Source organism: Gavia stellata, chromosome 19 (genome assembly GCF_030936135.1).
Source record: "Gavia stellata isolate bGavSte3 chromosome 19, bGavSte3.hap2, whole genome shotgun sequence".
NCBI lineage: Eukaryota > Metazoa > Chordata > Aves > Gaviiformes > Gaviidae > Gavia > Gavia stellata.
Window position 1 is genome coordinate 7587013 of NC_082612.1, and position 27839 is coordinate 7614851.

Below are 27839 nucleotides of genomic sequence, written 5' to 3' on the forward strand. Positions count from 1 at the left end.
ATTGCCTCTTTATACTAAAATGGCATTCCTGAAGCCTGTTCTAATCTTTTATAGCTCTCATGAAATATACGGATACTTGTTGGTAAATTACAAGTCTGTGAACCCAGTAAACCCATTGGTTCTTCTGAATCAAGTGTGCTTAATGTTCAGATGAATTTGTATACCGAGATTTAAATGCCAGTAGCACTCATTACCTACTTTAAATCTAAATAACTCTAAACAATAAGAGTGTGTATACAGACTCTACTTTTTAAATGGGAAAGAAAGCGATAGTATTTTTGTTTGGGGATTTACTTTTTTTATTTTTTTTTTGAACAGTGAAGCATTTCCTGACATGTTTGCAACAGCTAGGCAGGATGTTTGTTGAATTCACATGTATATATAACTGTTACGTGGCTATTCCTGCTTTGCCAGCTACTCAATTAGTGTTGTGACAGACCAAACAACTGCTAAATGACAGCACTGAAAATAATTTTGCTGGTTTCTTGGGAAAGTGTAAAGACTAGACTCTTCCACCGTCTAAGTTTAAGGGCCATTTGCACTGTGTCTAAAATATTCTGTGTCTTTTAAAGGCAAAGAGAAGAAGATTTTGTAAATAGCCAAGAGCACACATAGTTGTAGCATTAACAGCTGACTGTCACATCTTTTTCTCTCCGTCAAAGTTTGGGTTATGCAAATAGGGTTATGTTGACCCTAATTATTAAGTCTAGTGCTGATCTGAGATTTCAAACCCGCTCTTCTGTGTGCAAAAATGTCAGCGTAAACTCTTGTTGAAGCCATGTAAACTTGATCAGGATCTTCTTTCAATAGAGAAATCATATTACAAAATACATCTGTTCCCAGCAGTTTTAAGAAATGCCTTGTGGCAATTAAAGCTATCGCTTGCTTAGAAAATAATACCAGGAAAATATCTAGCACATTTTTACTGTTATTTCCCCTTCTAGATGTATAGTGTATTAAAGAGAAGGATCAGCAGTCCATCAATAGTACATAAATTAAGAAGTCCCTTGGTGGCTGACTTAATAATCTAAGTAGTATGTATTAGCTAAAGGAGAACTGGAAAGTAACGTGTACGTTTACTGCGTAGCTGACTTGCTATGAGGTTGTCAGACAGTACTTATTTATAAACCTTGCAAACTGAAAAAAAACCTGATAAGATTACCATGACGTGACAAACGCCAGCTATAAATAGATTTTTGACTTCCTGATCATCTCTTCTTTCTCCTGCCCTTCGTACTTGGCTCCGGTGTAGCAGACTGCCAGGGCTGTGCAGCTCCCCCAGGTGAAGGTCAGCTCTTGATATATTTTTGATCATCATGTAAAGTTCTCCTGTTAGTATGTGGTCCCCGTTTTAACCTCTTTGCAGATTCCCCCGATTATCCCAAATCACTTTCACATGGAGCTGAGGTTAAGCTTTATTTCTCTTGGCTTGTCCCTTCTGTAGCAGACACTTCCTCTTCACTTTGAAAGGACAAAGCGATGTTCAGCTGCCTGGGCCTGGGCCCAGCATTTGATTTATACATTATTTAATTTCCTTTAGAAAATTGGAAGCAGAACTTCAGGAGTGGAAGTCAGTCCTTTTCATTTGTTTAAGGATCTTTTAGGGCTAATATAATCATCGATAGTAGATGTCAGCATGATTAGGGTGACTTAAGGTAAAGCAAAGAAAATTGAATACCAGGGGAAATTCTTTCATACCGGAGAGGGTGCCAAGATTTATAGCCATGCACAACATCTGTGGGTTATGAATTGTGGCATTAAAAAATGAAAATGGAAAATCATCAGGTTTTTGAGTGACATGTCGAAGACACCTGCCTCCCCAGCAGGCTGGGGCAAGAAAGGTTTGCACCCTTTGCCTTATATTTGCAATCATTTCCTGGACTGCGGTGCTCTCTGGAACTTAATTCAACCAAGTAACTAATTCTGCAGAAATTCTTCAGTTAGTCCAGAGGTTTTCATTTGGGCTGACTCTGCATTCATGTCTGCAATTAGGTCTGCACATGCCGTAAAGTGACTGCCAAGACAATTTGAAAATTTCTCATGCAGTAGAGTCAGGAAATTAAAAATTAACTCTGGAAAGGACATCATATAATATTTGGCAGTGTGGTTTGAATACTGTGTCCACTGAGGGGTGGAAGGTCCTCCTCTTACCAAAAAAAAAAAAAAAAAAGTATGAATGTTGAAATATTTCTTCCGTGGGATTTTGAATGATCCACAGCTGAGGGAAATATTGGAAGGGGAGAGGCCTGTGGCATACAGTTTATGTGGCTTATGGTTACAATATGACTTGTGGCCTTTAATTTAGCGAAATAGCATTTAATGACGTAGAGTGAGAGGTCCCACATTGTTTCAGCGCTCTGTGGTGCTATGGCTGCTGTTCCCGATGAGCTTATGTGGGGGGAAAAAAGACCTCAGTGCCGGAGTGTCACTGTGACGCTGCACTTATTACCAAGTCTCTCAGAGTTACGGTATTTGATTTGTAAGTCATTACTGCACTTGGTAAGTAGGAGATGCACATTACAGCATGAGCGAGGCTTTCTGAATTACGGCTATACTGTGCGACCTGCACTTTCTGATGCAGCCTGTGAACACACACATGAGGCACTTTGTGTGTGCCCTTCTGGCTAAAACAAGCGCCTTCACAAATTCAGGCTGCTGAGGTAGGTAACAGTCCGTGTGGTGTCACACAAATGAAAGGTAGCAATGAAATCCAGCTTCCCCATGACATTTCATGCATTTAAAACTTGCTCGTACTATACAAAGCAAATGATTGATATCACAAAGTCTTCCAGATAACCATGAAAAGTATTAAATTTGATATCAAGTAGGAAATGTTAAGAACATCTCCTGATCGTTACAGTACTGAATAATTACAAAGCAGAGAGAAAATAGCATTTGTTTTTTGGTTCAGTATGGAAACTAGTGCTTCTGTGGTAGCATCCTGTATGTGCTGTCTTCATTCTTTTGATCTTCTTTTACAGTGTTTGGAGAGGGGCTAAAACACTTGCTCTCCCAGCCCTAGTGTCTGAGCATCTAACATAAAATGAGTAAATATAATACACTGGAAAGTGGAAAGCTCACACTTTCTCATGGACATAGGCAATTCCTGAGAAAATCTTATGAACTCATCTCTTGACAAGGGGCTGGGGACAATACCAGTTGTAGAAACCTGTGCTAGGAAGACAGAGCAGCATGAGCTAAAGACAGTGTCAGCATTGCCCACTAATTAAGGTGTCCTGTATTTTCTGACTCTTCCACATTTGGCCACTTGGCATGTGCTGTTGGATGCTGGCATCCTTAGCATCCTCCTCTACACTTCTGTGTCATGCAAAGTGGACTGCTAGGTGATTTCTGAGCCTGCTGGGTAGGCTAGAATGGCACCGAGGAGAGCAGTTGTGCTTCATTGTGTAATTATGTAACTTGGCTGCGCAATTCAAGGTAGTAAAATATTTATGGCTATTCATGAGAAGGCATAGGTGTGCTGCAGGCTCTGTCAAGAGGATTGCATCCACAGCACTGCAGGTAAGAGGAGCAGATTATCTTTTCCTGTGTGTCCACCCAGCTTCCCCCAAAGAAGACGGCTAGATATTTTGAAGATCCAGGCTTGCATATTTCTTGTACAGAGGCTTGCAGTATGGGCTAAGACTGCTTTTTGTTCTTACTCTTCAGGCTATAGATTTGAGGGCTGGCTAGGATCTGTACAACCCACAGTACTGCTTTTTTTTTTTTTTTTTTCTTCTCATTTTCTCCTTCTTCCCTTCTGCCAAAAGCCCTCCCAGCCCAAGGGTCCTGTCTGTCTCTCCTGTTGCTCTCCATAGTAGTTGTTCCCTTCATCTTTCTTTCCTCCTTTCTCTTCGTAGCTGTTTGGACAAAGAGAGATGATACAATTCCTTTCTCTAGTGGCAGAGACTGGGGGGAGCAGAATCTTTTCTCTGGCAGAGTTTATGCTCTGGTAGGTAAACCAGCCACATAGCAAGGGGCACGCTCCTACAGGAAACCTTATGATAACTTCAATTTGTAACTGTGCCTCAAACATGTCAACTCAGGAGCACTTCAGTTGCACAGGTCAGTCCTGTTCCTGGTTGCACTAACATTTCTTAATGGCTTTTGAGCTTTTTTAGCTGTGATCCTTAGTTCTGTAATAGATGACCTTTCTCAGCTCGCTCTTGTGGCATCCTCTGCTGTGCTACAGCTGTAGCAGCTCCTTTGGGCGTCATTCTCTCCTCCCTTGTTCTCAGCACCTGCTGTGGTGTTAGATGCTATCCTGGCAAATCTTCCTGGTGCCAGGAAAGGTGGGAGACACCTGGCATTATCTCAGTGACTGTGAAAACAGTAATGCCGTATGCGACAGTGTCTACAAGACAGCCTTGCTCAAATGTTAAGCACCTACCTAACGGGTGTGATCACTCCCACCTCCCTCTGTCACTGCTGGGAAAAGGTAGGTGCCTCTCTGCAGGGCTTGGGTGGCCTGAGGGGCCTCCTGGGGGCTTGTGGATTTGTGCCTCCTGTGCAGAGGGCCCAGAGCTACTCTGCTTTGATGCAAGCACCAAAGGCAAGGGCTTGAAGTGGGGAATGTTGAATCTAGAGCACTGTGGCCAAGGACAGCAAGTGTCAGAGACCTCTAGGCAGAGCCTCATGGCTGAACACTATTAAACATAAATTCCGTAAATTTCCGGCCTTAAATTGTTTGTGTATCATGCTAGTCTGCAACTTCTTAGAAGTTCAAATGCTGTTAAGATTAAAAAAGCAAGCTGCATACAACCTGGAGGAAAGGGAAGGGAGACTCCTCTGCTTCCCCCTATGCGTATTTGCAAAAATGTTGAGGATAAATTTTGAACCTAAAACATCTTTGTTAAGTGAAGAGAAATGCAAATGACCCATTTTCTAAGCCTTCATAGCTCTGGAAATTTGCATTACATTGTCTTGCCTAGACAAGGAAGGAGGGGGAGAAAACCCAAGAGACTAGGGAGGTTTTCACAATAACATGGCTCAAACCGAGAAAGAGTTTACAAGTATGAAAGAGAAGAAATGGAGGAATTTGCTAAATTAGATCTGTTATCCATGGAGTAGCAAATCCAGTTATCCAGAATACTGAAGTGACTTTCAGACATGACATGGATTCCGTTTTCTCAGCTGCAAGAGGGCACTCAAATGAGAAGTTTTCATGTTAACAATGCAAAAGCAGATGCCTTGTTAATCTGGTCATGCATAACTTTTCACCAAAGGTAAGTGACAGCTCTGACTACAGGTTCTTACATTTCAGCATTTTACCTTGTGCTCATTCTGTTCTTTGGCTCGTTCCCAGAGCGATGGGGGCCAACTCTCCTGGTGACAAGCTGCTCCCCTTGTGAGGGAGCTGGTACTTTGGGATACTGCTGTGAAGCCCTTACGGTACACACTCCGTGATTCACTGGACTGGGTAATTTTAGACCAGAAGCAGTGGGTCACACTTACCTATGGACTATATTCAGTAGACACAACAGGTATACACCTGAGATGTATTGTTTGAAGCTTTTATTGAAACTAAAAGTGGTTAGCAGATATGCTGTTATTGACAGTAGAATTGTATTAATTGTTTTATGACTGAATAACTCAAAATACTGCGGTTTTTTAAGCACGCAAATCTTAAAACCAGTAGATCAAGGGGTGTCAAGTCAGAACACCAAAATCCTTCTGGGAAACGTGGAGGCTGCCCACCCGAAAGGGCCACTCGCAAGGCTGCCTGCACCAGTGAATGTCTCTCTGTATACACCAGGCATACACTTTTCTTAATTAGATGCATCTTGCATTGGCTTTTGAATTGGCAGATGAGTGAAGTAAGTTGCACAAGTGAAAGCATTTGTATGTAGGTTCAGTATGTCTCTAAGTTTCGGTGTGCTTTGCTTCTGCTGCAGTCTCGTCCTCTCCCTGCCTTCAGAGCCTTCCTCCCTTGCTTGCCTTCCTGCCTGCATCCTGGCTGAGCCAGTTCAGGGTGCTAAACCAGCAAAAACTTCTGTCTTCTGTGTTGCTGGATTAGGTTTCTGCTGGTTAGCACTTGAACGGGCTCGTTGGGGGGCCATATCAAAAAGAGGTGGTGACCAGTGCATCACTGGTTTAGACTGACTGTTGGGAAGCATAGGGCACGCTGTCATGTCTGTCTTACTGCCGTTTTATTGACTTTCTATTCCATTAAAATATACCCCTTACATAAATCCTTAACTCAGAGTAATTGATGGTACACCACTTTTCTTGTTTCACGTATTTATAGCATTCATTGGTTTTTTCCTTGCTATAATTACTTCTTTTCTTTTCTCGCACAAGCATAATTTGCATTAAAGCTTACGTTAAGTTTTTTACCAGCCCTTTTGCTTCCTCCTTAAGGAGTAATAACTGTACACAGAGGCATCTAGCTGTGGCTAACAGCATTGCTTTCTAGGTCTGACCATCCTCCCAGCCATACTCTGCCTCCCTGGAATACAGGCATGCAGTAGCCCTCTTCCCTGATTTTCATGGGAAACACAAGCAGCTGGGTGCCATGGGAAGCTCCAAGAGGTAAACTTAGAAACAATCTGAAATTCCTCTAGCATTCTGCGGAGGAAATAGATACTCCACAGGAGACATCTCGCACCTTCCAGGAACTGAGAACACAATAAATGAAAAAGCAAGAGAGCTTCCATTAAGGACATTATCCATCTTGCAGTCTAAAGGCCCTGCACAACAAATGTCTTCTTTTCACGCCCTGCCTCAACTGAGGATGTGTATGCATGTGTAAATAGCCATACAGAGACCCAGAAAGTATACATCTCATTTATTCTCACAGGATTTGTATGCTTTCTATCCAAATTGATAGAAACACTAAGACTCCAGAAGATTTGCTAGACTTTCTGGCCATTATTTTTAACTGAGTTTGTTTGCTTTTACTATATTGTATTATGATATCTCAAACGTAGGTAACTACGAACACAGTTGCTATTAACCTGCTATGCAAGATCCAAATCGGAGACAGTATTTGCCATAGCACAAAGACAGGATGACAGGGAGAGTTTAAATAAATCCATGAAAAAATAATTTTTTGCTTTCCTTTTTGCTGGGTGGATTCAAAAGTTTAGGGCTCTAGCAGTCTTCGAGTGGTGATATAATGTAACAGAAATGCTGCTGGAGCTGAAAGGAGTTGAAAGACAGTTCTAGACTGGCTGTGCTCTATTGACGAAAAAAATAAATATTTTTAGGGAAGGGAGGGCACTTCTCCCAATTCCTTTTGCAGAATTGCTTTTATTTGCTTTGTTTTGATAGGAGTCTAAGGCCTCTGCTACTCTCCTGGGTTAAACTTGAGAAAGGAATTACTGGTTTGAGAAGCAAAGATATGAATTATTTTTCAGTGCAAGAAATACGGAATATGCTAAATGTGTCACCCAACCTCATATCTGTCTGCCTCAAAATCTGAAAAGAAAGCAAGCAAACGCAACAGCTACTTAACACCTACACTGTGACAGGTTTCATAAGGTAGAAGCTGACAAATCTGTTCTGTAGTTTTTTTTTTCTTTTGTTTTGCTTTTCTAGAGAGAAACTCATGACAGCTACAGCTAATGATGTCCTCCAAGTCTTCTAGTTCTAAATTTTTAGTTGCATAATTCAATCTGTCTTGCTAGCGGCGTTCAGCAAACTAGCATTGGCTCTGTGTACAGGTCCTCTCTAGTAACAGCATACTGTGAGTGAGAACACAGTATTCTGTTAATTACTTTTAATTAAAATGAGTGTGCGCACACACACACACACGCGTGTGTACATATAGAAAGACTCTGTTTTTCTAGTGGCTTGGCTTCCTTTTCCTCATTGAAGGGAAGAAGTTAAATTTTCTCATTAAATGTTTATATAAAAATGAAATAATTCTGAGGTTAACCAGAAATGCAGCTTAATCTTGTATAGAAACATGTGTGTGATTTTTTTCTTTTTTTTTAGTTGCACAAATATAGCTGAAACTTGAAGTTGGCAGAGAATGCTCTTTAAAAATATTTAGTCCCAGCATGTAAAAACTCGTTTTGTTACGGAATTCCTTTGTGAAAGGTGTAGCTATGCCATGTCTCTGCCAAAGTGATGGGAGCCATATCGACAGAGTGCATTTTGGAAAATAGCTGCATTTTGGGCTTGTAGTTACAAAAGTTAAATTGGAATTTACATGTTTTATATATTGCTTGGAAGGATACCACATCTAGTAATATTTTTTAAGAGAGTGGAAAGAAGAGAAAGGAAAGCTTGCAAATGGAGTCAAAGCTTCGCTCTGTCAGAACATGTCGGGATGAGCAGAGGTATGTGTGATGACACTTAGCGTGTACCACTGAAGGCTCTGGTTTATTCTCTTCAGCTGTCATCATGTGCTATAGTTATGATACGTATGCTTAATTTTGGCTACATACCTCATCTTTCCCTTCTCTTCTCTGGGCGTGTTTAAGCTTTATAGAATAATAAGAGCTACTGATACATGTGATACTGTCGGCTGCCCAGGCACAACCCGTGCTCAATTTTTGGTACTGTAAGAGCAATTAAATGCAGCATTTTGTGGTCACCACTGTCTCATTAATTGTTGCCATGATGCTGTTGTCCCGCAAGAGCAACCGGCCAGTTGTCTGGCTCAGCCCCTGGCCAACACGCCAGGCTCTCCGGCACCGGGTGACCGCAGCAGGTAGACAAGGTGAACCTGAAGCCTGGCCCTCCTGGCTGAGACCGGGAGGAGGGGGCAGAAGGAGGACTTGGTCTCTGCTGCAGCCCCCCAGGGCAGCTGTGGCCACCGTGGAAAGAACTGAGTGGGAACCATGATCTGGGTCAGACCAGAAGCATTCAGGGGGCACGACCACTTCGTGTCCCTGTGCAGCACCTCAGGTAAGCTGCGGACACCCCCATGCATGGTCACATGCACATCAATCTGCAAAATTACACAAATAAGCAAACTGTAGATTAAATAGTGAAGATTTGGGCCAGTCTGTTCTGAACTAAGGTCACTTACAGACATCATTAAAGGAGCTGGTTTTGTTCAATTACATTTCCTTAACAACTTCTCATAAAAGAAACCAGGAATAGCAGAGATTGTTTGCTCAGCCTGTTGGATCAGAGACATGAGATACACATAATACCTGTCCTTTTTATTTAAGAATTGTAAAGGTGCTGCTTCATCACTACAGACCTGTTTTAAAGTAGACTATCCAATGTCCGCTCATATTGAATGTCTCTTTAATAAACGAGGAAGAAAGCAGTCTATCTTTTTATAAAAAATAATATTTAATTATAGGATATCCTTGCAGCGGATAGCTGCAATACAAATAGGAACTCATCTGTTCCAAGGCAGTGTTCGTGAATACTGAACCATATAGATGTATGCACTTTAACTTCAGGAAAACTAATAACATTTTAAAACATAGCTACTTAGAGATCAGAGAAGCCTCTGTCTCACTGAGGCAGTTGTGTGGCCTGTGAGTGCCTTGCACACTTTAGTTAGGAAAGTTTTATAGAGCGACAATCATGTATTAAGTAAATTCACTCCAAAGCCCCAGTGGTAGGTACAGTGCATGAATCTGAGGAATGAATGGATACTGTATGAAAAGCATTATGCTAATATACTTTATCATTTTCTGGTTAGAACAGATTATTTTCCATTTGCAAAATGCCGAAACGTGTAATCCATCCCATTTAAATCTACGGATCACAGAATTGAGCGGAATGAAGAGATGCACATACAAGGGTGATTCTTTGTCTTTCAAAGGTTAGATCAAAATTTATTGCAGGGTGATCAATTATTTCATAGTATTGGAAACTTTTTTTCCTAAACAGAACAAGATTTGTAGTGGTCTGTAAGAATTTCTCTTCTCAGAGAAAAGAAAAAAAGCATGTTATCTTGTATTTTCCTGTTTTGTCTGTTTTATACACGAAACAGGAAAGTTGAAACACAAGAAGTACTAAATTTAAGCCTTTCTGAAATACGTCAAGAACGCCACCTCTCACCAGTTAAGAGCCTCTCATTTTAGCCCATTTTAAAGAAAAAATGGTATTTGTGACATCTTAAAATAGTGTTTTTATCTTTAAAAGTGGTATGTTGTACAAAAGTGTTATCTAGGGCACGTCTCCCTAGCCCAGCCAGCATCATGCTGCGGTACCTGAGCTAGTTCAGACAGACCGCCATGTGCATCCGAACTGGTGGGGGGGATGCTAAAACAGGGTAAGTGAGCACAAAATTTCAGGAGGCGATCCAGCAGCTCTCTGCTGCTGGAGGACGAGGTGCTTGCCGTGCTCTCCACCCCTCCCGTGCCGACTGGTGCTTGTCAAATCCCTCTGTGAGCCCGTCTCAATACCCCAGTGGCAAGCTAACGCTTTTTTTTTTTTTTTCTGGATTAGTTTTCTGATGGTCTGGTGCATTGAATCAGTTAATGAAAGGGCCAGCTTAGCGCCGGAGCCAGCGCAAGAGGCGGGTGGGAGCCCGCAGCCAGCAGCGGGTGGTGCCTGCACAAAGGAGAAGGGGAAAGAGGGGCCGGAGCATCCCACACTTTGAGCAGGAGAGACCCGCTGGGGGTGGCAAAAACCTGGAGGTATTTCCCTCTCTGAGGTATTTACCCTCTGCCCAGCACTGCACTGAGCCTCGTACAAATCCCTTGCAGAAAGTTGTGCGCTGCTAGATGTGCACTGAATTGAGATATTTATGTCGATTTTAGAATAGAGTCAGCAACCTTTCCCTGCTACTCCCTTTTAGCCTCTCTGCCTACGGTACATCTTCTCCTGATTTGTTTTCTCGTCTGGCTTTGGAAAGACATCCATGCCCACCACTTTCCTCAATCAGGTGGCAGCCCTGGGTCCTGAGAGCTTTCCGACTTCCCCGGTTTTGTGGGGATAAGGCTATTGCTCTCCGTAGAGCAGCTTCTGACGCAGGGGTAAGAGGAGGTGCCTGACACGGGTAGGAATTTGCCTGAGTGAGAAACAGATGTCCTGACCCAGGCGTTATTCATGTCTTTTTAAAATGCCATGTATGAACCTTTTATCTCTCCTTAACAGAGCGGGAAAGCAAACTCCCCAAACCTATACACAGCCTTCCTTTGACGCTGCCTAGCAGGCGTGCACCGCACGGGCGCACGGTCTCGCAGGTAGTTTTCATCCAGGAAGCGCCACAATTTGCGCTATTCACAAACCGCAGGGTACTATTCTGTTTCCAGGCTCCTAATCCCTCTTACACACAATCCCTTACAACTTGAACTGGCGGGGTGGAGGAGCAAGTTAAAAAGGAAGGAAAAAGGAAAATGAAACACAATGTACAGCCAGCCAGTGGCTGCCAGTTACTGCGCACACAATCGGCACCAGCTGCAGCCCAATTAAACCCGACATTCACAGGTGTTCCCAACAGACTCTGCGCTAACAAAACCACTTTCTTGAAAATACCTAAGGCTTTAACACAGAAGCTCATTTCTTTTTTCCTCTTTTTTTTTTTTTTTAAAGATTCTTTAAAGCTATTTAGAGCACTTTAAATACAAAGAAGCTGAAAAGGACTTTCAGTCCGCTGGAAAGAGTTGGTGCTTAATGCCAGAATGGGGGAGAACCGGCCAAGCTGAATCAGCCAGTGTAACCATTGGTTTGGGGAGAAAGATGGGTTATGCTGAATGCTGTTTATTCAGGGACCAGTAACTGGCACTGGGCATTTTATTGTTGCTGGGAGTGAAATGGGGAGGGAGGGAACGACTAGGTGTAAATCCATTTCTTTTTGGGACTCATCATTGTTTGCACCATAGCTGTTAGCGTGTGTGTGGCTTTGCTTATTGCTGATCAGTGTGTGTGTGTGTGTGGTTCAGATCACAAATTTTAGTTCTCCTTTCCTCCCAGGATAACTTGATACAGTCGCCTTTTTGACTTTGAAGTAGGATTCTAAATTAGTTGTTTATTTTCTGATCTTAAAGCATTCATTCAGATGATAAATCAGTCCTTTAAAAAAATTATAATCTGCTTTTAATACATGAATTCAAAATTGTTTCCATGCTAAGAGAAGACTGCAGAGAGCAGACTAATGCATAGGTCAGTAATTTGCTCTCATTCCGTTGAAAATGAGAATCATGTTTGTTAAATTTCCATTTATAATGACATTATTCATCAAACTAGGGTATATTCTGGTACTCAGAGATTCAATAGTATTCAACCACACCTGGCTGGCAATTCATCTCTGCAGTAACACCCCACACCTCAGTAGTTATTGCTTAATTACCTGCGGCCTGCTCTGTTGCTGTTTAATCACTGTTGTCTCTGACAATCACTTAATGTCTTCATTACTGCTTTAACAGTCAATGCTGAAAGCCACCCTATATTCAGATGCAGTCAAGAATATTTACTTTGTCCTTCCATACATTGAGCTGCAATTTTGCCTTTGGAACAGGTAGCACATTATTTCTGTTCCTCATAACACACAGAAATCCAAAAGACTGCACTCTTTTTTTTTTTTTTTTTAAATACTGAAAAGGTAAAAATGGTGATCCCTTGGATTTGTATTTGATAATAATTAAGAATTGTCTTAAAACTGGCAGATAGGTAATGTTGGTTCACAGCATTAATTTATAGAGGCAGGCAGAGGCTATTCAGGCTGATAAATGCAATGGAGAGAGAAGAAAATCACCCAGGCTTCAAATTCACAAGTATACGACCTGAATTAGATATTGTCACTCAGGAAAAGATACTGGAGGCAGTGTAGAAAATTTTCTGAAAAAAATCATCTTGCCACTAATATGATGGTGAATACAATAGTAGGAAAGGAACTGCAAGCAACCCAGACACACTGCTATGCCGTGGTGCGGCTCCCTCCGTGCCCTGTACGGCTTCAGCCGCTCAGCAGCAAGAGGATAGAGCAGAACCAGCAGAGACGACATGGCAGACGGGCTGAAGGATGGACAAGTTCTGCAGGAGCTGGGACTGAATCACTGAGGACTCTTCAGCTTGCAAAGACTTGACTGAGAGGGGATGAGATAAAACTCTGTAAAATCATTGATGGTAAAGGGAAGGTGAACGGAGAACAACAGATGAATCACCCTTCTCATAACACAGGAACTGGGAGGCACTTGTTGAAATTACCAGGTTTAAGACAAACAAAAGTGCTTTTTTATACAATGTGTGATTAGACCATGGCACTCATTACAGGATGATGTTGGGGAGGCCAAAAGGAGAAGTGATTTAAGACAATAATTAAACAAATTCATTGAGGATAGGTATGTTGCAAGGTTTTAAAACTGACGATCTAGATGCAGCCTCTGGTTTTGGAGTGCCGCTAAGCCTGGGAAGGATCCGCACCTTGCTGCAAAGCAGCTGGTCGTCTTCCTTTGTTGTCAGTCAGCCCCTTCTGCTACCTTCCCTCTTTGCCGCTTGACCCAATCTTTGTTGTTTTTTAACCTAGGCAGAAACGATGTTGAAAAACCCTTCAGTTGCTTGGTCTAGTAAGGAATGTCCTAATGTGACTGCGACAAGAAATATCCGTGAAAAACCAGCAGACCTTAGGCCAATAACGCAGCAGATTTCACCAGATGAATTCCCTCTCATTTCACTGTGGCTATCTTACTACTTGTGTTTGCTTTCCACAAGTGATTTAGCTTTACTAGCTAGTGAGAATGCTTGTGAGGACTTTTTTTAAGTTTGCATACTTGAACAAAGAAAAATAATCAAACTTGCCTTGTCGAATCTCTTACCTCAGAAACCTGATCCTCTGGGTGAGCCAAGGAATGGAAACAACGCCATGTGACTTCTGCCACCAGAAGCAAGGGCCCAAATTTTAAACACTGTGCCATAATGCCTGCTGTTTATTACTCAATAATATATTAAAGATTTAGTCCACAAAAGTTCTGAGTGCAGCCAGGAAAAGAGAGAACAATAATTCATGCCTTAAAATTCTTTCCTCTTCCCTTAAAAGCAGCTCCAATGCTCCTGGGAAACCAACAAAAAATAGCAGTTTTCTGGTGCTTCCTCATGTCTATTAATTTTTGGTTATCTCAGAACTTATGGTTCAGTCTTTAGGAATAAAATTAAAACAAAAAATCCTTTGGAGGTTAATTATTGTCACTGTTACCAACACTCTTGGCAGAGCATAGAGAAAACGTAAAAGTATCATCAGAAGTATCAGCTTATGGGCAAATTCCTCCCATTTGTATCAGTGTACAAATGAAACAGGAAGAAATAGGACTGGCAGTGGTGTTCCTTCTTTTTTAGATCTGCCAACTTGACAGTCTTTCCTTCAGCTTCTCCTTCAGTAGAACATACCAGCTCCTAACAAGTGAAGGGCTTGTGCTGTAGTGCTACCCTGCTTCATAATTTTGATGCTGTAGATTGGCGACGGTCTCTGTGAGCAGAACAGGATGGTCAAAACCTGCTGTACTGCGTTTTGGGGTTTGTTTAAGAATGGCTGTGAAAACCCCCAGAAGGTCTCTTCCTCTCCATTTTGTGGAAAACTTGCCCTTAGTGCGGTATTTATCAAGGGGAAATGGACCCCTCCTTCAAAGACCAGCACAGGTTCAGAGTCCAGGATGCTTGGGATCTGTTTTTCCATCAACAGTCTTCTCCCCTTTGAAAGATTTCTGGGTTTGGTGTTGGGCAGGGATGGGGGGAGCTTGATCTGGTTTGGGTTTTTTTCTTTAAGTAGCTTTATATTTATGCTAGAGAAATAGTCATACTGAGAAAAACCTGAATGGAAAGACCAAGATTCCTGCATTATTTTCTAGATGATGTATTAGTTATCTCCGCAAGAAGTTGGTGCACTAAATCTCAGCTACGCTTCCATGTTTAACTGTCTCTGAAGTCCCGAAGACCATTAAAATGCATAACAGCAGTGTTTAGCTTCGCTGCTCATTAGAGCAGCACAGAACTAATAGTAATATTGTTGTAACTTGACAAAGCCATCTAAATCCATGCATGTTTTCTTGTGAAAGCTTCCTAAACATGCTGCTAAATCCTCTAAAAAGCTACTAAACGGCTTTGGCAACCATTAGCACAGCACAAGCGGGGGAACTCTTTTCAGTAAGTGAACAAACAGAGAAAAAATGCTGAATAGCTGGACAAATGTGTTTCAGCTGGCTCTTTCATTTACAGATATAAGGGAGCAGTCAATATCAATCACTGTTTTCCCTGTTGCACTGGAAATCACAATATCTCTTTTCATTCCACAAGCTCTTTTCACCACAGTAATGTGTCTTTAGAGTGACACTGGCATCAGTCTGTTTCCGCTGTCTGAAGTCCAGAGAGCTTAAAAACACATTGCAGGGTATGAGACCTTAACCCTCCTCCCCTTCCACACACCCCTCTCCTTCTAGCCTTCCTTTCTGAATTAATTGTTTTTACTTCTTTCCCAGCATAAAGCTGAGAAAGAAAAGTGCCCGCAGAGCCTGGGAATATCTGCTTTTGCGCTTTGGGGACAGAAAAATGTATTGCTGGTTGTTGGGGGTTTAATTTATCAGGTGTTGTGGGGAGTTTAACACAAGGTAATATGATTATCAAGTTAATTTGCAACATACTGTAATATGAAATGTAACGTTACTGTGGTTTGAATTTCGAGCTGTATCCTGTTTCTTGGATGTCCTAATCACCCACAACCTCATTTGTTAAAAAAAAAAAAAGTTGGAGAAACTCTGTCCTTGTGAGTATCTGACATTTGGAGTATGATATTCTTGTGTTTGCTTTCTTCCTTTCGAGTAATATATTTTTTAATAATCATGCTATGTGGGGTTTTTTATTGTTTCTTTGCAGATAACAGCAGTCTGTAGAGAAGCAGCCCTTCTAGCTCTTCAGGAAGACATACATGCCAAATCTATCATGGGACGGCACTTTCGGTACGCACTGACTGTCGTGACCCCAAGGATTCCCGATTCGTTAATCCAGTTTTATACAGATTATCAGCAGCAAAGTGGACTGCACGCGCTTTGAAAGGCAAAGTAATATATACCCCCATTCACAACACAAATGGCAAATTTCCTTTGTAAAGCTGTCAAAAGCTGAAGAATTCTGTATTGTAAGTGAGTGGAGTGTCCAAAGTTACCTGAAGTGCAGTATCATTGTAATAAATGCTCGTGTGGAAGTTTTGAGTGTAACACATATCGTCCAAAACTTTATATTTTACAATTTCAGTGGTATTTTAGTGCATTTTAGAGGTAGTAAGATTGCTGGTTCAAGTCAGCTTATCTAAATGTAAATCCATGTATCAAAAAATAATTATAAAATTCTGAATTTTTGGTGGATTCTTGGCCCTAAAGAGAGTAGCAACAAGTGTCATTATTGTCTTCACTTGGTCCTGCCTCAACCACAGTTTAATCCCCGGGACCATCCCAGTGAGGAGCAGACCTTGGGGAGTGGCCTCACAACAAAAATGCTGAAAATTTTGCTGAATCTTTTGATTTATGATCTCCAGAAAAGCTGCCAAACAGGCTTGCCGAACATAGAGCTTTCTGAGATAAAGCTAAGGTATCCTGGCGGATTACAGCGAAACATTAATCTTTGGTCTTAAAGAACTCCTTTTTACACATACTGGGAAGCAGGCACCTGAAAAATTGTACATCCCTTAGCTGCCTGTGCATTTCAGAAAAGTGAACGGCATCTAATTCTTGGCTAACCTGAAACCGCTGCCAGGCGTCAGGGAAAGACTTTTGGTTGGTTGGTTGTTTCCATCAAAATAAATAGGAGTGTTGATTGGTAATTTAAAGCTGGCCACTTAAAATCCTAATGAATCCTAATTAATGAATAAGAAAACCTCCTTGCAAATACTGTTATAAATGACCACAAAATAGTTCAGGGACAGATAAAATCTTTTCAACTTATTTCTTTGTTATATCGTCTGTTGAAATGAGAGGTCCTTATGGGCTCTCTGCTGTTGCACTCAGTACGAAATGTAGTTAAGCAAACTCATTTTCAGCATTTTTCCCCACGATAGAAAGACTGAGCTCTTCTAGTCCAGACATGAAAAATAGAGGGAAAGGTAAAGCAAAACCAATACAAACTTTAACAAAAAATTTTTAAAAAGATGACAAAAACCTGAACCTCAGTAGGTAATTTTGTGTTTTCCTGGTGTTTTGGAGGTAAGTTGAATAATTTACAGGTTAAAATTTTAGCCAAAGCCTGCTTTTACTTGTTGGAGTAAACAAAAAATATCATTTCAGGCTTTAGCACATGTAAGGTTATTTTGGGGGTTTGTTTATTGGTGGTTCTGAAGACTTTTCTTCCTTGCAGTCATTATATATGTATTCATGGGAGAGTTATAATTACTTAGAAATGTATAACTTTTTATGAGAGATTTGTATATATCCGTCTAAGAGATATTTCTACCATATTTGCTTATATTATCAATATGAAATTTTAAAAGTAATCTCTTGGCCTTGATTATGGTTTTTTCTCTCTTTACTTAGTTTTACTCTGTACACAATTTGTAGCTTTTGAACAGAAATCTACTGGTTTTATATTACAACTTTTCTATTACTTTTATTCTAACCTCTTGTTGCTATAATTAGGATTTAATTTTGCGATCACTGAAAAGGATTAGAGGATGAGGAAAAGCAGGCCGTTTACTTCGTTCATCTGATGCGTGTGCAGGTGTTTTCTTTTTTTCATTGTTTCACTTTTTAATAGTACAACAGACAGAGGGAATTGAGAAAATTATAAACTGGAAAAGTGGCCTTGGGGATCCAGACTGCATTTGAAACTAATTAATCCTTCTTTTCTAAACTCTATATACTCCAACTTGAAGCTCAGGGTGCAAACCATTTATCATAACCATGACATTTTTGATGTTTCCAAAAAATTAAATGCCATACCGTTAATCCCTGGCACTTTCCTCTAGTGTGTGTCCCCGAAGGGAGGAAAGAGAGACCATAGTTTCTATTGCCAATAACAAATTCTGTCTGTAATTTTGTATCCTAAAAATAACGCTACGTGGTGTTCCAGATGAGTAGCAAAACTAGATCACCGTTCCTTGGGAAGTGCTCGGATCCCTTGGGAAGGTGCCCCAAGGCATGAATCTGAACTGAGAAACTAAGAGAGAGGCAGGTGGGAGCTGGCTGCCCTTTCTGTACGTGGACTCCTGTTGCCATCAGAGGGAATTTTTGCACATTGAATTTTAGGACATTAGGAGAGAATGCTGGCCCATGACTGCTGTTTGTGCTTTGGGGAAAAAAACCCATCCCTGCAAACATTTATCCTCTCGTCTGCATGGTACCACGTTTATCCACATGGTACCAAATCTCTTGATACACACCTACGTGCCTGAAGTGGTTTTAAATATAGCAAACTCCTGTTTTTATCATTGGGTTTGTGGGACTTGATTTTTTTAAAAAGTAAGATACTCTTAAAAAAATTAAGTTCTGGCAAATTTGTGAAGTCCCTAGGAGGTTTATGTTGCTCCCAAATACTCTGTTTGGAAAACTTGGCTAGTCTGATGCCACTCAAAATCTTATTCCATCCCAAGCCACAGATAAACTGAGATTTAAAGAAAGGTATGATGTTTCCCCTTCTGGTTCCCAATGACAGATCACTGTTATCGTGGACTAGCAACTTGAAACCTTCTTATCAGAATTCTGGAAAATAGCCAAACATTCAGTTTTGGTCAAAGCACGTCAGCAACGTAGTGCTTTCATAATCCAGTCCGGTGAGTGCTTTTGCACCCTCAGCCTCTCATTGGAACTTACTGATGAGGGCACTGTAGGACAGAGCACTTAAAGTGTCTTGTGTTAGCCTGTCATTTAAATGAGTGTTTTTTAATTCAGAGCTGAACTTTTCACAGCGTGTTTTACTGAACACATTGTGCCTTGGCACCGAATCAAATTGCTTGCAGTGTGAGGCCATATAAGCCTGAACACCTCTATGCTTCAGAGTAAATCAAAGATAGAGGCATTCTTTCTTCTGCTGGGTTAATCACGCTTATTGTTGTTTGGATGTTTCCGTGAGATTTAATTTTAATAAAACGATAGAGGCTCGGTGAACAGAAAAAAAAGCATCCAAGAACATCTCTCTCCCATCCTCTCTTTAACTGCTGAAGTGGTTCCTAGACTTACGTCTTTACGTTCTTTAGAAATACGGTCTTTTTCCTGCCTGCCGTTATCTTTTGGAGCCAGTTTTTGGCCCAAATACTGCTTGAGTTGCAGAATTGTTAACATTAAATCAGCTTTTCAATGTTTCAGGTACATTTTGTTTAAATACAAAGTCTAACTTTTTCCTCCAATAACAACGTCTTGCAAAATGGCATAAAACGTCTTTTTTACAGCTTTGCCAAAAATGACCAGGAGAATCTTGATGATCAAAATGCAAAAATGTCTTCACTTAACGTGAAAAAAAACTTCAGTCCTATGTTCTCCCTAATGCATAAACCAGGTTTTTGCTGCAAGTACAAGACACAATTCTTAATCCTGGAAAAAGAATGAAGTTTGTTGTGGACAATTTTCCTGCAGTCTCTAAATGAGAACGGAACACAAGGTTTACTGAGTTCAGGTGCGAGGGCAAACATCGGGGACAGAATAAAGATCATTTTCAAAGATGGTTATTCAAAATCATCAAACTTAGTCTTGTCAGCCCTTTCAAATATTGTGTCCTTTTAAATGTCAAAGTGTGGTTGTTCTCCTTCAGAAACCGGGCACGTGCCAAACATAATGCTCCTGTAACTGAGCATCAGTCGAGCAGTGCTGTGGGAAGGCTGGCTGCGGGTGACGTTTCCCTGTGAAGCAGGCGTCAAACTCTGTGCTGATGGGGTATGGAGAGGGGTAAGAAGAAAGCGGAACCGTAAAGCCTGCTGTTTTGCCATGTACTGCCCAGCGAGCTGAGGTTAACCCACGGGCACAAGTTCATGGGCAGGAAACCTATCCCTCCTTATTGCAACAGGCAAGCATCGGGACTGTGGAGGAGACTGACACTTAAGGCTTTTGATTGTTTCTGGCTCTCCCAGAGAAAGCAATTGATCAGGTGGGTGGGACAGTATTACCAATACTAGAAAAGCAAATGTCCAGTGGTTGTGGTAGCTCAGTATCTAGTGCTTGCTAGGAGAGAACTTAGAAGGAATTGTACTTGGAAGATGAAGAGTCATGCGTGTGCCTGGAAGGCAGGCACGCACTGCCAAACCTTGGCAAAAGCCCCTGAAAGAATTAGTAAAAAGCAGGCATAAAGACCTTGCCTTGACTCCTGTGACCACAAAGCTGGGACAAAACTGAATCTACTTCCTTCAGACTTCTGTGCCTTGGGATTACTCCCGTGCTGATGCAGTCGGGGGGTGCGGAGTGGCCTGCAGTGGGAGCTGGGTACAAACTGACCTGCGCCTCAACCTGCTCGTGACATATGGGATGAGGAGGGCCACCGCTGACAAAGCCAGTCTGTAAGGAGAGACAGGGTGAAGGAGGGTGGAGAATCAGTGCATTTCGGCTCCTCCAAAGTGACATACTGGCCGCTGGACACAGGAGCCAGATGGCCTATGTAAAGCTTTTTGTAGCTGCTCCGGACTCTATCTTGAGGTCCTGGTCAGTGTGGAGCTAACCCATAACAGAGTTGCATTGGGAAAGCTGGTTTTGCATTGTGAGCCTTCTGTATTTGTATTTAATGTTGTTGTTATGGTTGTAGTGAATTGCAGTAATTTTTATCTACTGTGAACCTCAAAATGTTTTGCTTTTGCTGCTGCCTTTTTTTTTTCCTTTGACGTGACAGAAAATACTGTAGGTGCTCTAATGTGTGCAATTTAATAAAGAGCTTTTCCTCGGGAGTAGGTGCAGAGGCATGCGGAATTGCAATTGTATTTGGGCATGTTTTGAATGGCAGGTTAACATCTGGAAGATAAATATTTCAGCTGAAACCTACTCCTAATCTTGGGGTTGTGTCTGCTCTTTCTGCAACTGCTACCTGTTCATTTATTAATCTTTTCTGTAGGAAACTCAGCCATGCGTTTTCTCCAGGGCTTTATATGTTCTGCGTTAAATCTTTTAAATGGTGTCATTCTTCACTGCAGACTTAAATCCAACGACTCCAGAGTCCTGATAGGAGGAGGAGATGTGTGTTTTCTCTGTTAACTAGCCCGCCAAGGACCAGACCGGTGAGGGGGAAAGAGCCCCGCTCTGTGTTTGTGTGGCAGGCCTCCAGCAAGAGCGCAGGTGTTGCAAGAGAAAGCAATGGCAACCAGATGACATTCTTTCCCCTTGAACTAGTGTGGAGCCATTGCTCAAACAGATTATGGGTCCTTCCAACAAAATTTGAGGCTAGCGTGTTGACTGCACGTGCCTGTGTAAAACCCACGGCAATAAAGCTTGGATTCATCTAACTAAAACATTAGGGGAGCGGAATTGCTCTCAGTTCCCTCAGCAGTTATTGGAGAGACGCTAGAAGATGGTCCAGACAGTGATTTATCCCAGCTAAGAGCTGAACTACCTTTCTGGAGGTGCTAGAGGGGGGAGCTGATGTCAAGAGAGGCTCCCGGGCACTTATCTAGAGAAAGTGCTTCACGGTAGATGGAAGCAATTGAGAGCAGTAACTCTCGAAATATTGAGAAAAATATTTTACCAACTTGTGCAAATGTATCCTGTTTGCATAAATGGTTCTGGAAATGCCATTGGTCTCTTCCTCTGAGTCCCCGTGTCTGTGTGGCATGGCAGTGTGCTCTTAACCACCCACCACCCCCCCAAATTTTTATCTCCTTTCCTAACACAGAGGAGTTTTCACATCCCTGTTTGGTAAAGTAAATGTCTCCACATCAGCAGAGTGTGGAAAGGGCTTTGATAACCTTCAAGGTGAAACACTTGTCAGCTCTCACTTTATCCAGGAACGGATTATCTGGGCTGTGGAATAATGAGGTCATGTCTTTCCTCCGCACCGCTGGCAAGAGCTTCAAATTTCACACAGGGGTAGCTGCTTACATCAAGGCTGCTCTGCTTAATGCCGCTTAAAGCTACCCCCCTTCTCTGTCAGCGAGTTTTCCCAAAACCGAGGATGTGGAATGTGTTCATACAGCCTCATTTGCATTACGTGTGAGGTGTTTTCATGGTGCTTGGGTTGCTGTCTTAACCGAGAGTCGGTTGGGTTTGATGCAGAAGTGCAAGATGCCAGTAGCAGAGCCACTTGCGTGTGCTACTGCAGCTACGTACAGGCAGGCACTGCTCATGAGGAATGTTGAGCGGGATTTGGTGGGTGAGCAGAGCAAAGCCATGTAGCTCTTTTCAGGTGAGTGTCCCAGTAGTCCCCTTGCTGCACTGCCGCGAGTCTAAATCTGCAGCTTTTGTGCAGAGCTATTCCATTGAGAGTGGCCATGGACATGAAAGATCCCTAAAGCACACAAGTTGTGGGTGTTAAGGCCTATGGGTGCTTAAGTAGATTAGCAAACAAACAAATCCTTTAATATTCTGGAATGCTTCCTCACCACCTAAGTAGGGATTATTCCACCAAACCAGCAAATTCTACCCTTCTACCTAGTAAAGTCTGCCTTTCGGATAACTATGCTCTTTAATAAGCAGTAATCTTAGGGGAAAAAAAAAAAAAAGGAAAATATGAAAGCATATTGAAAACGTCTGTGTGGATTTCAAGAAAAGCACAAAAATGTTAAAGAGACACTGTGAAAACTGAGGTTACTCCAGTGCTGGCAGTTGCCTACGTAGGATGCTGCACCAGAAAGGTCACTACAACAGAAACTGTTATCCTTAACATTTGTTTTACAGAACTCACTACCATTTTATATACAAACACATGGCATAACTCACCCGCCACTTTCTTCTTAACACTGTGAAAATCTTGGTTAAACTGTCTGCTTTTTATCTGAAACATGTAGAAACAACTGGTTACCTTGGTCTGATTCCACTTCCAGGCTTTCATCATCTGTAATTTTGGTAAAAAGCTGCTTTTGTTAATATGTAATGCATCATAGCAACCGGTTACACTTTTACTACAAAAGGGTGTTTTATTTTCCTGAGGGATGAATAGTAATCAAGGATCAGCTGGTAGTGCCAAGTGCGGTGATAACACAATTGGCCGCATACAGCTTTGTTAGGCCCCTTCCTGCACTTGCCGAGCGACCTAAAAGATGGTGGGAGAGCGGTGCTCTACCTGCGTGGCTGCTGGGGATCTGAATTTTGGGGTGACTGTCTGCTGGGTGAGAAGGTATCGCCTTACTGAGTAACGATGGTGAGGGGGGGTGGGAGGGGAGACAGAGAAGATGTGTGAAAATAAGCACGTGAATTAGGAAGATTACCCTGAAATTGAACACTGATTTTAATGTGGAAAGGGGAGGGGGAGTTGGGAGGAGACAGAAAGTGGGAATCCTGATTATAATCAGAGTAGGGGCTGATCTGTGTTAGCTTGATGCCGCTGTGGGTGTGCTGGTCGCCCTGGCCCTATGGTGGGAAGTGGCTCACTGCTAAGCACCAAGTGGAATCTGGCTTTGATCTCATTAACCCCATCAGCACTGATTAGCAGATGTGTCTCTGGAGCTTGACTCTTTCAGACACTGAAGGTGTCTATAAAGTGGCAGACATTACGATTCATACTTTTTTGGGGGGCTGGTTTTGTTTGTTTGGTTTTTTAACATCAAAGACAATTCTTCTAGACCAGCCCCGGCTTCTGCATTGGTCTCACGAAAGGCTTCCCGTGCAGTGGGAAGAACACCCTTGCAGTTGCTTTCTCCCAGGAAAAAGAAATTCTCACATCTTCCCCCTCTCCTCCAAAATGGGCTTTGTTGACTGGAGAAGATAAGGATTGCAGCAGGGCAGCACTGAAGGCAGCACTCGATGTTTGCTGCGTATGGAAGTGAGATCTCCCTGAAGTCTTGGGAGCAACCCCTCTTGAAGTGCAGCGAGCCCCATGGGTGCAGAGAGGCTTTACAGATTTTTTTTTTTCCTTCTGGAAATATTTCATTATCATATCATTGGCAGGGTGCAGCACAGCTGCAAAAACTTTAAAAGAAAAAGTTGAAGAAAACTTGAAAAGAAAAGACACAGATTCTCTTCCAAATTTTTCAGATAATTAGTATCGGGTAGTGGTATCAAGAGGGAGGAGGGGAATTTTGCCCTTTTTCTCAATGAGAAGAAGAGGAAAAGGTGGGAGAGTAAAAATCTAAGAAAAAGTGGGGAGGAAGAGAAATGAGTAGAAAGCGTGTGTGGAAAGTTTCCTCCTTTCTTCTAAGTCTGCTTGTTGTTTATTTCTAAACTCTACAAGAAAAACAATGAGACGGAGAAGAAGGAAAACCCCCAGGAACAACAACAAGCTCAAAGAAGTTTTATTTGTCTAGAAGTATTTGTAGCCGTCAAAAGGATCTTGTACCTTCAACAGACCATTTTGTTCCTCACTACTGGTTTTCATGTAAGCCTCCTTGGCCATCTCCCGCGAGGACCTGACAGAAGATGGGTGCCTGGTGAAGAAGGACATGCTAAGAAGCTGATGTGAGTTATGTGGAGGAAGCTGCACAAGACAGGAGGAGCGGTGGGGGAGCGGTGATGCAAGGCAGAAGGGATGGCATGACTTGGAGTAGGGTCCCAGAACAGCACTTCTAACAAAATTTTGTGCTGCCCTACCCTAGCCTGGGTGAGAGCTGCTGTGTAGCGCTGTGCTGTCTCCAGAGGCAGAGCTGGAGCAGAGCTCTGAGAAGAACGGCATCCTTGGACTGGTCTTCTCTGTGCTGCACAAAGCCCGGGTGACCTCAAGAGAAACCGAGGCAGCGCCCTTGGTTACTTCTGTGGCCATCACTGTTGGTAAGCTCTGCTACACTGCCCAAACAAGCTTTAGACCATTTGCTGTTATAATCCCCCCTTTTTGCCCCTGCCAGCAATGTAGCATCCACCCTGGTATGGACATAGTGACTATTTCAAATTAATTTGAGGTTATGTTGTCCAAATTCACCCAGGAAGAAGCTTGCACAGTGTGATGACAAAATCAGCCTCACGCTGAGCATCAGCTGGAGGAGAGGATTGTTAGTAACCCTTAGGCTTTATTTTTTTGTTTCAAAGTCCTTAAGTTTTACACTAGGTACAAAATAAAAAAGCCCTGACCCTGTAAAAGAAATGACTGTAGATTAAATTAAAAAAGAAAATTCTGTGTTACTGCAGGTGCCTATTATCATGGCATCTAAAATGGAAGTACGTGAGTGTCAAGAGCCTTCAACAGAAACAATTGGGTTTTGTTTGGTGGTTCCTTCAGAATAAAGTACGGTTGACTGTTTGCTTTGGGTGTGTTTTAGAAAGTGCTTGTTTGGAAGAGCATCTTGGAGATGGCTTTGCACAAAGATGTGCTTTGTATCTCAAAGTCATTTCTGTTAGGTTTGGACTTAGCCTGATTTTTTGGGAATAGCCAATATCTTCAATATTATGAGTGCCCTATAATTTTAAGCTGGATTTATTCTATCACATTGTCCTAGGGGGGACCACAGAAGAAGTTGAAGAAGTTGAGAAAAAGCTGTGCAGACCAGGACTATCAAGGTTTTGAACTTTGCTCTGAAGTGAGTAAGGAGCCTGTAGCGCTTGAAAGTGTGAGCAAAATGTCTTCAAACTGACTTCTCTTTTGAGGCACCTTGCCATGCACTGGAGCAACTCCAGTTATTTTTGTTCCATTCAGTGGTCTCTGGACGGGTATATAGATACACCGACTGGTCCTCACGGGACAGGAGGAAAGCCTCATAGGCCAAAAAAAAAAAAAGACAAACCCCTATTTTCTGAACACTGAACGCGCTACAGTTATCCAAGAGCAGCAGGGACTCTACTGTAGTGAAGAGCAGTCGCAGCAGTATGAACAACATGAGGGCCGAGGCTTTGATCATTGCTCCTTCACAAACACCTCCAAGGGCACTCTGCTCTGTGCAAGCCTCGTGTTTGTCCTCCCCCCCGTTGGTCTTGAGCTGTCTGTTTTTCAGCGTCCTGGTTATTTCCTTCCTTGGGTCTTCGGGTGGCATGAGTTAAAATACATCTATATGCATTAAATGTATCTAAAATTATATTCCCGCTGATATCTTAAGCTCCTGAAAATTGTACCGTGCTTCCCAATCACACATGATGTTAACATTATTCTTTAGTGGATAAAAACTGTGTAGGACATGTTTTCTTTTTCTGAAACTGAGGCTGTTTTTAAATGAAAGTTGTGGGTTTTTTTTACTCAGGCTGCTTTCCCCACATGTAGAAACTGCCGTTCTGTAGGAAGGTTTTCAGGCTAGGAGTCAAGAAAGTTGAACTACCATCCCAGTGGGCTCTTCTTGTGACACCTTTGGAAGTTATTTCTCCCCCATGAGACTTTCTTTCTCCCTCTTTTGTAAAGTACTTTGAGATCTCCGATTAAAGATTAGAGTATAGAAGTAAAGTTCTGTGCTAGCTCTAAAGTTGCACTATCAGATCAATTAAAGGGAAGAACGCCTCCATGACTTTGGTAGTAGCATATGTGGAAGGAAAATAATGGTTGTTATGGCTTGCGAAGACCCTCCAGTTGTAACACATTTGTCCTGTCTTCTGTAAGGGCTGGAAACAAAATGCGTATAATAACCTCAGGTTTTTAATCTCTGCAAAACGTAATTAACTATTTGAAAGGGTGGTTGGAGGGTTAAGCTAGGAAGAATAAACTAGTAGTATAATAACTTCTCTATTAAAATAAATAAAAAAAACCCAACACACAGATTTACCATGTTATATAATCTCTGTTAAACTTGCTCTGGGAAATCCTCCAAGAGCTGGTGTCAGTCTCCATTTTGTACAAGTCTGTACATAACCTTTATAACCATTTGTATGAAGCTGGGTGGGGAAACAGTGAACGAAAAAGTCAGAAGAAAATGTAGCCTGACCAAAGTCTTTCTGTGATGGAGCATTCAAAGCAGGAGCGGCGGGAGGCTTGGTCCTTCGCAGGTCTGTCTGCCTCGGCGCGGGTGAGTTCCAGTGCCTTTTCCCAGGCAGTGGGCTTCCCGGTGCAATCGCATTTCACTTTTGACATCAAGCGGCAGTCTGAAAGGCTTCTAGGTGATTAATCTCAGACGTAATCACTGCTTTGAGATGTTATGTTAAAAAGCAGTCACACTTCTCTCAGCTGGATGCTGCCATGCCATGGGAAGAGTCTAGCGTGTTTATAGCCCCGTCAGCCACGTAGATGGTACCGATCAGTTTGTGTTTGCTCTGTTGCTTACAGGTGCAGCAGTTAATGACTGCTGGTAACACAAAACATGGACCATACCACAGAGCTGCTTCTTTTCCAGGAGCTCAGTCACTGTCTGTCTTACACATAGATGGTATTCACTTATCTCTCCTCTGAGAATAAGTTGGAGCAAAGCGGTTTGAAGCATGGTGTTTAGATACCTGGGGAAAGGTGCTGAAAATAGAGGAATTATTCACACTCCTTTTGTGAAATGTGGAAGAAGCTCTTAGCGCATTTCTGCCAAAAGACAAGTCCGACCATCAGTCTACTCCTCCTGCTGAGCTCTTGTCATCCTTTGTTCTGTCCTTTCCACCTTCCTCTTTCTCTTCCGGCGTTGTTACGCTGCTGCTTTCCCATTCCCTGCCAGAAAGGATTGTTTTCCTCTACCCAGCTCAGCAGAGCAGCAAGTAGTGCTGAAAATATTGATGATGTGGAAGTGATTTGGGACATGGCATGTTTCATCCAACAAACACGTAATAATACAGTAACATTTGTAAGCTTTTACTGAGGCATCCTTTCTGGTGAAGTCAGTGGTGTATCTGCGCGATAGAGCACTGGATGAGGAGATTGGGATTTGACTCTTTTGCTTTTATTTGCTTATGACCAGACCATTCTTCTGCTAAAGATATGAGGTTCTCCTCAGGGAAAGTAAATTGTGAAAAAGTGTATTGCAAAAAGTTATATTGCGTTTGGTTTTGCAAAGTAGGGGATGATCCAACTTCCACTGAAAACAATGAGTGTGTATTCAATGCTGTAAGAATTGG

General features: G+C 42.2%; 1 protein-coding gene across 1 annotated transcript in view; it reads left to right on the top strand.

Moving 5' to 3' along the window:
* The window catches only part of AFG2A (AFG2 AAA ATPase homolog A), a 202018-nt gene extending 185895 nt beyond the window's left edge, over positions 1 to 16123 (top strand). Inside the window, 1 exon segment of the mRNA XM_059826729.1 lies at positions 15721 to 16123. Coding sequence (XP_059682712.1) covers positions 15721 to 15897 — 177 coding nt within the window. The 3' untranslated portion in view covers positions 15898 to 16123.
* The last annotated feature ends 11716 nt before the right edge of the window (positions 16124 to 27839 follow it).